Here is a 12,707-nt window from a genome sequence, read left to right on the forward strand (position 1 = left end):
AATATCAGGATGCCTGACTACATCCAGTCACATTTTACATCATGCAAGCCAGCATGCTTTTCTGACCCACAATCCTTTGCGCAGCGGAAGATATATGTCACTGAGCTGCTGAGAGCACAGACTGATGACAGCTCATTGACAGAAGCCACCAGATATATGAGTTAGAGGGTCAAAGAGGGTTCAATGTTATGATGAAGTAGTATGTCCCAAATTGTATGCATACTGCATGCAACCGTATTGTAAGAGCAGCTGTAGTACTAAAAGTAAAAAAGAAAAAGTATGTGATTTGGAACGCAGCAGCTTAAAATGGTGATAGATGCCAACAGATTATGATCTACTGTCTGATTTTGAACTCATATGTAACTGAGGAAAAAGGAAATTTCAGCCTTTTATGGTCTTTGTGTTCAGCCACCGAGTAGCTATCACTGCTCATGATAACTACCGAAACTCACTGCTGTTTGTTTGGCTATAAAAATGTGTTCATCAGGCCGGAAACAGAACATTATTTTGGGTTTGTGGGTTGACTTTGAACATTAATCCTCCATTAATTCTACAAACATGTTGAAAGGTTGTAAATCAGTTTTGTAAATGGCTTCACTTCCTGAACCTAGTATAGCTTTTAGCACCCCCCCTGGTCTACGTTGAATCACCTCTGTGGATCATAAATAAACAAAACAAATGCAAAATTGACATCTAAATGTGGGCTCAAACCACTACTGACCACTGATGCTCTGCAAACGTGAGAGAGAATAATCTCCCTGAAGAAGAATACTTGCCTTCATCACAGGATAAACAGCTCTCTGTTTTATTGCCGTTTGCTTTGGCTTTTAAGGCGGCGGATCATCATCATCATCGGTCGTTCCGGGAAAAGAAGCGCGCCGAGCACCACAACAACAACAGAGCCCGGCCAAGTCGCGCTTTTAATAGACTTTATGACTGTGATTTATCCTTTCCGTTTCCTGTGTAATCAACGTGACACCTGAAGACCCATTACTCTGACTGAATGACAAGATGATAGAGTCACAGATGTCTTTTCTTCTCTACGAGACGAGCCCCCAACAGTTTACACAAATCATTCAAAACACCTAATTTTGAACAGAATCCCTGAGACAGCTGGGAATGAAATGCTTTTCACCTGCAGAAATGATTCTGTCTTTTCCTTCCCGCGTCTAAAATTGCAAACCGATGGCTCGTGCTGCTCCAATAATGAGGTGGCTTGTCTCTGTGTAATAACAAGGGAAAAAAAAAACAGAGGTTCTTTTGCAGGTTGCATCACATTTGGTACACGTATCAAACCGAGTTGGCAAAATGGAGCGAAGCCTAATGGTTCTGGTGTGGTTTTCATGACACACACAGAGCCCATTAACGCAGTACTATGTCCTGGTGGGAGTCTCATAGTGCCATACTGCACGCATTATGATCCTAATGTTTAAAACCCAGCAAAGAAGAGGCAGCAAAAAAGGCTAATGGCCTTTTATCCGGAATATGATTTAATGATTAAGCTCAGGGAATACTGAGATATATTTCATGCATGTCTTCCCCAAAAAGAACAAGACTAAATTCAGTTGTGTTACTTAGAAACATTTTTATTTGATGAAAGTATCTTTTCTCTCGGGGTCAAGTAGGAAATAGACTTTACAAATACTTTACATGTTTGATTGAAGATGAAGATAAAAGCACCACGAACAAACAAAACTGGATGACTGTCACTGTAAAAAAGGAAAATCTGGATGTGTCGTCTGGTGTAGCAGGTAAATCATTTAGACAAGACATCGGCTCTCCTGCTTTAGGACAGTAGTTACAATTAGAAGAAGGAAGATCTTTCACGGTTTGTTGAAATGAAACAAAAACTGACTCTATATATAGATGCCATGAACATTAACGGTGAACGTGAGCAACCCTGGTACATGGAGGTGAAAAATGACAAGTGAGATGGAAGCGTTTGATCTTCAATACACAGAAATCCTGTAATGTGTGATGTTAGTAAAGTGCACGTGGCATGGTTATATTTACCAACCAGGCTGGTTTAAACCAAAGCTGCTCTCTCCGCTCACTGCTAGTAACTTTAACGTTATATTCCTTTGGACAGACAACTAAAAAAAAAATCAATTCGGAGAAAAGAAATGGATCATTTTAGACAGTTTTATACTGTATAAGCATCTTGCCTCGTGCAGGTTTAAAGAGTCTGTTCACCCAAATGACCAAAAACACATTTTCTCTTAGAATCACATCTCTCCAGAATCAATGTCCCCGTTCCTCTGGATAATCCTTGTAACAATAACTCTGGAGAGAGATGTTACACTTGAATCTTTTAAACGTGACTTTTTAATGCTGTGAGCACCACAAATGAGATCGTACGAAGAACCCAGGAGGTCATATGGTACAAGAAATATTGGCTGGGAAATGCTTACGTAGAGGGCCCTGGCAAAAAAGTTGAACCTGGCTGAAGTTTTGCACAACGAGACATCATCCAGAGAGATGCTGTGTTGGCCGATCAAGTACGCGCAAGTGCACATTCCTGCTAGATTACATAAGAAACGTGTGCGCTGCATTTCTGTTAACCTCGCGATAGTTGTGACAAAACTAAAAAAGACGTCACTGTGATAACTTTCCAGAGCAGTAGAAACTCAACGCAGCCCCTTCGCATTTTGTTATTTATGAACACAGGGCTGTCTTTGGTCTAAACGGCTGCTACAGCTTCTGGAATATACATCTGACATTTCAATGCCGTCTCCAAGAAATGATGTTTATGCAACAAATTGCAACAGCAAATATGTTGAAGGAAATGTAATACCAACTAAATTGAACTTTTTAAGGCAGAAATGGTAAATATATATATATCCGATCTTGCAGTATAATATCTGCTTTTTATGGGTACGCTTAGGCAACAAAACCACTTTGGTTAAGGTTAGAGAGAGATCGTGGTCTTGTCTTGGTTCGGTACAGAAAGAACACAAAGTGGCTTGAAACACAAGATGCAGTGTTTATTAACATTTAACCTAAACCACAATCTGTCCTGAACCTTAAAGATGCCAAATACGAGATTAGGAGCATTTCTATTGCCTCTGCACGAGTCTCAACGTGGTGACGGCTGAGCCGGCAGCTTGCAGCTAACGGTGCAAACAGTGCAATCAATGGCAACATTGCTGACCGGCTATGTCAACAAAGCACGGAGAAGCTCCTATTACAACACACACAGAGGGAGAGTGACTTCATTCTCTGCTCAGGTAGTCCTCTATATCTCAACATAGCAAATAGTTGTTTGCTGCTATATTAATGCTCTGGATATCATATAAAGCACCTTTAACTACAGTGCTGTTGCATAAACCTAACCACAGATGCAACCCAGGTCTCTCTAGTGTCAAAGTCCTGCGCTCTGTATGCCTAACAACCACCCCGACAACCACCCTGCGGCTTGTTTACTCAAAAACATGTTGCCTGTGAAGCATCTGTTGGCTTGATTTAATTTTAGTTGCACATATTTCCGCATCAATATATATATTTGTTTTACCATATGGACCCCTGGTGGCTCCGTATACACTGGAGTGGAGCCAGAAGCTTCAGAGATGTAGAACTCAAAACCTGGGCAGAAAGAAAACAAACTATCTGCATAGTTACATAACATTAAAGGTGAGAAAATGTAATCTTGTAATTTGGGTGAACTTTCCCTTTGAGGCAAAAGAGCTTACCAAAGTATAAGCTCCAGTGTACATAAGCAGAGGCTTAGTGAGAGTGTCTGTCCTTCTGAACTGTACATCGATAGTAGAGGTGGGTTGACAAAGAGAAACATTTATGAAACACATGCAAATGAAACTTAAGTTGGATTCAGTTCACAGAGATAGTGCACCAAAAGGGCTGGTTATCACAAAGACTGAGACGGAGCTTACCTTACCATTATGTTATCAAATGTACAAACACCATGAGGAGGAAGAAATGACTGAGGAAAAACACATTCAAACGTCTAGATCCGCTGGTTGCATTTATGACCCGAACAAACTGTTGAGGCCAAAAAAGAAACGTAAAACTGGAAGTCCAGAGTAAAATATTTAGCTGCACGCCTTGGCAAACCTATTCCAAACTCTTTGGCATGTACGACCAGCAAAAAATTTACGGTTTTATAATTTCATTTATCTTTTTCTCATCAATATAAAAATTGAAAATAGAAAAAACAAAAAAAGTATCAAATTTTATGTCTCCTACGGTTTGTTATCTTACAATAAAATGTTAACATCAAAGTGTTTTTATGCCAAAAAAGGCCATATATCAATGCTACAAAAAACAAATCTAAGCCTTTATTTACACAGCAACGCGCCATTTCTGTACAGGACATTCATTTTTATTACAGCACACATTCATGGCTCATACATCCTAAGTACACACGGATTCCAAAGCAGAAAAATAGGATTTTTAGGTACCAGTTGGAGGGGGGCGACTTGGGCTGATTTTTTCGTTGTCCTTTTCCTGTGACTGAGTCCCTTCATTTTCCACGTCACATAAAGTCATTGAGCTCCGCGTCCAAAGCTGCGGCCATCTCGTCGGCCTCTGAGCTGCTGCCTCCTTCTTCCTCGTTGGAGTCTTTAGAAGACTCGTCAGCGGATTCCTCCGCCTTCGCCTTATTCTCCTCGTCCTCTTCCTCCTTGGCTTCATCGTGCTTACGTTTGTGGCCCCTACAGAAATAACAATAGATGATTTAGAAAGACATCACTAAAGCTTGAACCTGTGGGACTCCTCTGCTCCACTGCACTCCACTAAAACAAGATGTACAGCATAAACGTGACGAACGTGGGCGGCTGTGGCTCAGAGGGTAGAGCAGGTCGTCCACCAATCGGAAGGTCGGTGGTTCGATCCCCGGCTGCTCCAGGTCACATGTCGATGTGTCCTTGAGCAAGACACTTAACCCCAAATTGCTCCCGAAGGCATAGCCATCGGTGTGTGAATGAGTATTTAGGCAAAGTTGGCACCTAAGCAGCCTCTGCCATCAGTGTGTGAATGCTGACATGTAGTGTGCAGCGCTTTGAGTGGTTGGAAGACTAGAAAAGCTCTATATAAATGCAAGTCCATTTACCATTAAAAAACAAAACACTGAAATCCTTAAAAATCTAAATGCTGCATGTGTTTCGTTACAAGATGGAACGAAACCAGAGAAAAAGCTGACCGCGGACTTCACTCTTTTACTCGCTCTGTTACTTAAAGGAATAGTTTGACATTTTGGGTAATGCACTGATGCTATACCACCAAATACCTCTGAAGCTCATTTATTCACAGGTTTAATCTGCACACAAAAAACAAAAACAGAAAAATGTTGTGGTTTTACGGGATGGGGGGGCGTTAGGGTTACATTAAGTGAGCTTTAGAGAGGCCGGTAGGTGGAATTTGTTACCTTTGGACAGAGCCAGGCTAACGGTTTCTCCCCTGTTTCCAGTCTTTGCGTAAGATAATAAAGCTAGTTGCTGGCTGTAGCTTCATATTTAGCATGCAGACATGAGAGTGGTGTAAACCTTCCCACATAAGCATGAGGGTGAATAAGTGTACTTCCAACTAGAATTACTGCCTAACGGTTGTATGCCCCCACCAACCAGTAGAGTTGCAATTTACATCCATGTCTGTCCAAAATGTCATCACTTCATCATATTATCCTGTAAGACATTCGTATGAAATTATCTTAATTAGCATATGAATTCTTGAGTTATGGCCAAAAATGTGTTTTGTGAGGTCACAGTGACCTTTGACCACCAAAATCGAATCAGTTCATCTTTGACTCTAAATGGACGTTTGTGCCAAATTTAAAGAAATTCGCTCAAGGTGTTCCTGAGACATCACGAAAACGGGACGGACGTGAGTTAAAGAGGCATAAAAATCTCCAACTAAGTAACAGAGCATAACAGGAAATTAGCTGCTTTTAACCAAACAACTAGCTTGGTTATCCAGCAAGTTACAGCTACAATAGTTGATTCACTGTTCTACTTTTGTTTGGACTCTGAGACAAGCATTTGGAAAGACTTCTGTAAAACGGAAGCTTGTTGCGAAAGCTTTGGGAGGTTTGTAATAGCGTGACCCATTAGTCAGAATGCACGCAATTATGACAATAAAACAAATAATGAAAAAACAACAACACATTTCCTTTCAGACAGACACCAATCCTACCCACACCTGATTGGATTAATGCAACTCTACCATCCATTATTGATCTTTGCTTTTTTCATTAAAAATGCATGGGGACTCTTCTGGTAATCAATGTTTTTATAAACCACCTACCAACATCATTTTCTGAATGAACACGAGGCAAGAAAAAGGCCTGGTTTGAATAGTTGTTCAGGAGTTTGTAGAGGTACATATCTGAATTGAATGTAAAGCGGATGTTTTCCAGCTAGTAGTGAAAACTGCTCTCTTGGGATGTTGCCAATAAATTTGAGTTTAATAATGAATAAAAAATGAATGAAAGACCCGTTGTTTTACAGGATTATGAAAGAAATACGGTACAGTTGAAAAACAAAACTAGAAAAGAAAGCGAACAACTTGCTGTACTGCGTATTCAGCACTGCATGTCCCCTTGAGAATCACACAATGCAATTAACAAGGGCTTGTTCTACATACAGATTGTATCCGCTGTGCAGCTGAACCCCCCCCTCCCCCCGAGCTGAAGATATTCACAAAGGACTGAGAGGAGCTGTGAGGAGATGTAAAGGCCCTGCCATGTTAAAGAACAAAACAGGACTGTGGCGATGAGGGATTCAGAACAATCGGGACGGGATGAGAGGAGTGAAGATGGTTAGGAAGAGCAAAAGAGGACGAGATGAGACGGCAACACCTTCGGGAAAAGAAAGTGAATTTGGAGAAAACTAATCTCATAAAATGTAAGTGTAAATGAGGCCTCCAATACGCACTAAAGATCCAAATCACGTTAAAAACAAAGTGCAAATTCTGTGTCTCCAATTAACCACATAATTACAGAAACAAATAACTTTCCAATAAAGAAGCCATTGCAAATCAAACAGGCCACAGGCATCTTGGGTCGTAAAGTTTGCTGCACGATACCGGAGTTTCAATACACATACCAGAACAATACCTTACTACTTTGGAGAATATGAACTAAAAGCTCATAAATTTCAAATATTAAAGGAATAGGAAACTGTTTGGGGAATTTGCTTTTTGCTCTCTTTCTGAGGGCAACATGAACATATTTATTACTTTCATGTCTGTGTTTTAAGTTTGGAGATTGAGAGAGGATGTGGTTAGCCTAGCTTAGCATAACGACTGGAGGCATGGAGGTAACAGCCAGCCAGAGAAAACCTGAAACACAAACAGTAAAAATAACACATTGTGGGCAACCCATTCTCACTCTCAACTCGTCAAATACCGATGCTTGGGCATTGGCCCTCAGCATCCGGTACCGACGCACGGAGGCACCCTTTAACGTCTGTATGCGATGCACCGGGCTTTCAACTATCTCCAATGTAAACTCACCTGTGTCATTATTAGACGCTCAGAGCAACTAACGTAGTATTTAACACAGGACTTTCCCCCAGGAGTTCGCGGTTCGTGTCCCACGCGATACTCAAAGTCAACGCTGACTTATTCATTTTTGTCACGTCAGTCGCTAGTCACGTGACTCGTTCGTCAGTCGGTAGCACGGACATATAAAGAAAACTGGATACAGCGTTGTAGGCGGGCTCCCGTTTATTCCTATGAGAGTTGCAAGTGACGCATGAGGCCCAAATGGCTCGACTGCCGAGTGTGATAAAGTACCCCGATCTTCCGGCGTTCATTCCGCATTCATTGGGCACACAGAGCAAGTGCAATAGCGTTTCTTTTAACTCCGCCTCCCAGCCCTCGCTCCAGCCTTGGTCTGGGTCTCATTCACATGAACTCTGGATTCGGCTATTAATTCATTTTACAACTTTTAGGACCTATTGATTTAAATAAGGGCTATTCTAGTGTTAGTACTGGGTAGTTGATTTACCTCAAAAAAAAAAATAAAAATATCCGCTGATTTACAGACGTCTCTTTCCCAATGCAAGTCTATGGGGAAAAGTATTTTTGGGCCCAATGGCATCACGTGACTCACGTATTTTTTTTCGTATTTTCACCGTTTGGCCACTTCGAAAATTAGCTTCAATTTCAGCTTCAGGGCTTGGTCAGCAACTATTCACGACTCGTCAATCAAGATGACGTCGACCACGATCTTTTCCTAACCCTAACTAAGTAGTTTTGTTGCGTAAACCTAAACTTCCTATGAAGATAGAAGTTTATTTTGAAAAGACACTAAGTATGCAATGGGGGTAAATTGACATGCTGTCCCTGACATGCCCAAAACGACGCTAAGGTTGTACCATAGTTTGATGCTGAAGCGTTGGTATTTGACGAGTTGGGAGTGAGAATGTGTTGCTGTGGGTGAAGTGAAGTGTTGACGATTTAGCAACTTTCTTGTTAGATTTGGCAGGTTTTAAGATCCCTTTAGTGCCTAGCGATGTCTTAGGCTGTGGCTCTCTAGACTCCAGCTCTGTGCCTATTGTAACATACAGACATGAAGCGGTTCGATACACACCCCTTTGCTATTTTTGTCTATGGTAACTAAAACATATATCAAGTTTAGATGTGTATAACTGGAGACACATTTTTAATACAAGAAGTATGGATGAATGGATCTTACCTTTTGCACTCAAGATGAAACCAAAATAGTCAAGGACAAAAAAAAAAGGGAAGCCTACATTCCTAAGTGGCTAAAGAATTATTTGATATGGCTGTAAACATGCCATCCCTCTTTCCACTCCACTCAAGCTTCTCCATGACATCCTCAGCAGAGTGGCTTATTAGCACGATGCTAATGAGGTGTGCAGGTTGTTTTTTTTCTGCGGTTATTGTGGAGGACTGACACTGGCTCCGCTGAGAGGGCCCCTCTCATTAGACCACAGCGCTGTCAAGACAGCCTCGCTAACCTCCCACAACAGCACGGCTCTGGTTGTGTGTTCATTAAAGGTCAGATGTCGGCTAATATCAGCGGAGAGGCTCGGTGACATGACAGCTACAGTGGACCCCTGCAGACTGTGTGGTGTGCGTGGAAGGGAACAGGTTGTGTTTGTGTTACATCAGCACAGCTCTGATTCTGAAAAAAACACGTTTCATTTTTCAGAAACCGCAAGATATCGAGGCTCTGGTCAGAGGGTATTGTGAGGCCGAGAAAGGGTCAGAGATGATCGATTAATGTGAGAAAATGAGGCAATACCAAATGTACCACCATCAGTGACACGGTTGGTGTCACTGCAGTGTGCGTACGGTATATAAACGCATGGAGAGGATGAGTAAAAAACCCTCCAATCCCTTTGCCATTTCCAAATATTAACAGTTGAGACAGCGGGGGTTGGTGGAGACGAGTTCCTCCATTGCTTTCTGCCTCGCTTCATTACATCCAATCTAGATCCTCGTCTATTAATCCAACCACCCACGGACTCACGCAGCAGACACTCCCACCACGTTCACTCATGTCAGCTCCAAAACAGGCTTCAGTTGTAATCCACTTTTATCAGATCTTTGCTGGTTTCACATGCTGTTAAACTGCACTGCTGCGAAGGGAGCTTCCAGCAGTCAACAGCTTTATTTACATTTTAACAAAAACACACTTCAGACGGAGTAATCTATAACCAATGCTCTCGTCTTGACTTGCTTTGGAATGTTACAACTTTTTGATTTGATAGATTTTCAGGCTTTATGCATGAACTGCAAAGCAACAATGCTAGAAAGAAATGGTTTACAAGTACACAAGTACAGTGGTTAACCTGACTCGCCAGATGGTTTGTTACACAGAACCGTCTGAGAAGGCGTCATCGGAAACTGTTTGGAAAAGGTCAGGCACTTTCAGATAATACTTGGCAGGTGATTGGATGAATCAAACTTGCCGAAGCCAGTTGGGAGAAGAGCGAAAACAACGCCTTCAGGGCCGTTCTTTGCTCTTCTTTCAATGAAGAAATGCTCTCCAGTTCTGATAGAACGGATGCTGTTGCAGCATCTGATCTCTTCAGGAGCCACCATTGTTGTTTAGAACAAACAGTCACCACCTAATATCACATCACACACACACATAAGCCATGCCTGTAGCTGCCAGTAGCTCCTCACAGGATGCTTGTTTGTCCGTGATCTGTCTTGCCGGATACAAACGCATTACTCGAAGCCTGACAAGATGGATCTTTGCGTGAGTAGTGATCCTGCGATTCTCGCATGATCTCGTGACCGCGAGAATCCAGCTGCTGTGCAAGGTAAAAGCAGCAGTGGTAGTTTCCATCACAGAAGTTTTATTCTAATTCTGGTAAGAATTAGGGACGCACCGATCCAAATCACTGAATCTGCATTGGGACTGATACTGACCTCATTCATTCGATCAAGTATTGGCCGAATGAGTCAATCCACACTGAATACAGTTTCTTCATCAATGTAATAACATTCTGTGTTTCTGCTATCAGTTACATTCACTGAGTCACAGCTGGACTCTGCACAGCAATCTCTGAGTTGTGTAGGTTTCATATACTTCTTTGAATAAGACTAATGGCACGTTCTCACTGAGCAGTCCAGTTCAATTCGGTTCGTTACACATTGGAATGGTTATGCATTCCCATGAGCAAAAGTTGTGGATGGTACCAATAGGTTGAGGTTCCAAGCGAGATGAGCCGATACTAGAAGGCGGAGTTAAAACACTGCAGACCACTGGTTGTTCAGAGAGAATCGTCACTAGTGCGACACTGGACGTTCTGCACAAAACCACCGTTTTTAAATAGCCAAGCTACTGTCAATAGCGCCTGCAACTTTTAACTGACTCAACCCAGATTTAAAAAAAAAAAAAAAAAAATGGCAGCTCACAAAACTACCCCATACACGACACCGGACAACTGATGAAGTGCAGATCACCGTTTGGTTGCCGTTGAAATTATTCAGCGAGTTTCCCGTTGAAGATGATGTCACAGCAGTTTCACGTGCCGTCACTACGGCGATCAGCTGAAAATCCTGCTTACACTGAGGGGGTACTACCTGCAGTGGAAAACGTGGCACAGAGAAAAAGGCCCCGATACCAAAAATGAGTCGAGTCGGCAGAGCTGTACCATGCAGTGGAAACATGGCTTAAGAGTCTACAGCTACCCTGGAGACTGTAATGCTAACTGTTATGAAAACTAAAAGAGCGAGAATGTCAACACTCTTGTATGTTAATCCATCCAAAAGTTGTCAAGACATTTCACTCTGAATCGCAGATGTCAATCTGCTGGTAATGACAGAGAAGTCTGAAAAGTCATGTGGATTCATCCTCAGGGGATCTTGAATATCTATATCACATTTCATGGCAATCCATCCAATAGTTTTTCAGATATTTCAGTTTGGTGGTGGACACACCGACTAGCTGATTGCCATCCCTAGAGCCACACTGCTAGTGTAGCTAAAAATGATCCATAAAGTAACTACTAAAAATCCAATTTGAGTCAACATTTTCTCACGAAAACTGTATGCATGGAGCTCTGAGTGAATATGCAGGCACTTCCAATATTATGGAACACGTAATCAACATCGCTATGGCCGCATCTGAACTCTAAAGTTATCGTTACCATCTCACCTTTCCAAAGGCCTGAGGGGGTTTGATGAATTTGCCCTTCGAAGCTGTCAGTACAGTCCAATACTCCATTCCCTCTTCACAGAGTACCGTCCTATTGTTCTAGGATGCTGAGCCAATTACCTAAGGGGGGTTCACAAACCAATTTTGGAGAGATGAAAGTGAGATAGTTCACCAGCTTGAGAGCCAAAACAAGTGGGAGATGAGACTTCCAGTAGCAGTTTGCTCAGTAACTGAAAGTTTCCTCATTATGGCCCTGTTCCATTTAGGTGTGCCACGGCCCTGGTAGCCTTTTTGTACTTGCTGGCTCACTGGAATGGCTGTGACACACTAAATAGAACGGGATCATAATTCATTTTATCAATTACACCTGTGTTTACACTGTTATGACGTGTCAAAATGGCTGCTGTGAAAGGGGGAATATAGTATCTTGTGAAACACATTTAAAATTCCTCCCTGCTGGAAATCTTACAGGGCCAGTAAAGTTGAGATGTGGCTGTGTGTGAGGGACAATCTGCCATCGCAAATTCAGCGAAAAGCTGTGAACAACGTACTTTTCTAAGTGTTAGGGGGGAACTTTTGACATGGTTGTATTTTTCAGTGCGAGAGGTTATACAGTACAGAAACACTGGCTTGTCCAGGAGTTGTAAAAATGTTGACAGTTGAATGAATTGAGCCAACAGCGAGGCTGGCCCTAAGCCCCCAGAGAGCACTTTAAACAAGCTGCAAAGAGGCAAAGTGGGCCCGACATGTCAGGCAGTAATCGCCAGGTGGGGCTCTAGTTATTTATGCAACTGTTAGGACCTCGATTTGGGTGAAAACTGGCATCAAATCTACAGATCTATTGGTGAAATGTCACATTTCAAGCTCCCTCCAGATGGTGTTTGAAATTAAACGCATGCATGAAGCTAAATTCTGTTGCACAGAAAATGCCAAAAATGCCAGTTGGAAGGGTGCAAAAGGTAATAAGGTGTCCCTTATTATAGACACAGATGCTAAGGTCATTACTTTGAGATGCTATTATCTCTATGTTACTATGGGAGTGCGACTGCATTAGGGGCATCAAGAGGACATGCGACAGAGAGCCTGCTGGTGAACAAACAGCCTGCAGCTACAGCCG

The 12,707-nt window shown here is 42.2% G+C and overlaps 1 protein-coding gene across 2 annotated transcripts in view; it reads right to left on the reverse strand.

The window, feature by feature from the left end:
- Nucleotides 1-1,570: 1,570 nt before the first annotated feature.
- Nucleotides 1,571-12,707, reverse strand: part of ctdp1 (CTD (carboxy-terminal domain, RNA polymerase II, polypeptide A) phosphatase, subunit 1) — an 88,108-nt gene continuing 76,971 nt past the window's right edge. For both annotated transcript variants that reach the window (XM_074614523.1, XM_074614525.1), the window contains exon 13: nucleotides 1,571-4,667. In XM_074614523.1, coding sequence (XP_074470624.1) covers nucleotides 4,490-4,667 — 178 coding nt within the window. In that variant the 3' untranslated portion in view covers nucleotides 1,571-4,489. The remainder of the gene's footprint in view (nucleotides 4,668-12,707) is intronic.

Source organism: Sebastes fasciatus, chromosome 17 (genome assembly GCF_043250625.1).
Source record: "Sebastes fasciatus isolate fSebFas1 chromosome 17, fSebFas1.pri, whole genome shotgun sequence".
Taxonomy (NCBI): domain Eukaryota; kingdom Metazoa; phylum Chordata; class Actinopteri; order Perciformes; family Sebastidae; genus Sebastes; species Sebastes fasciatus.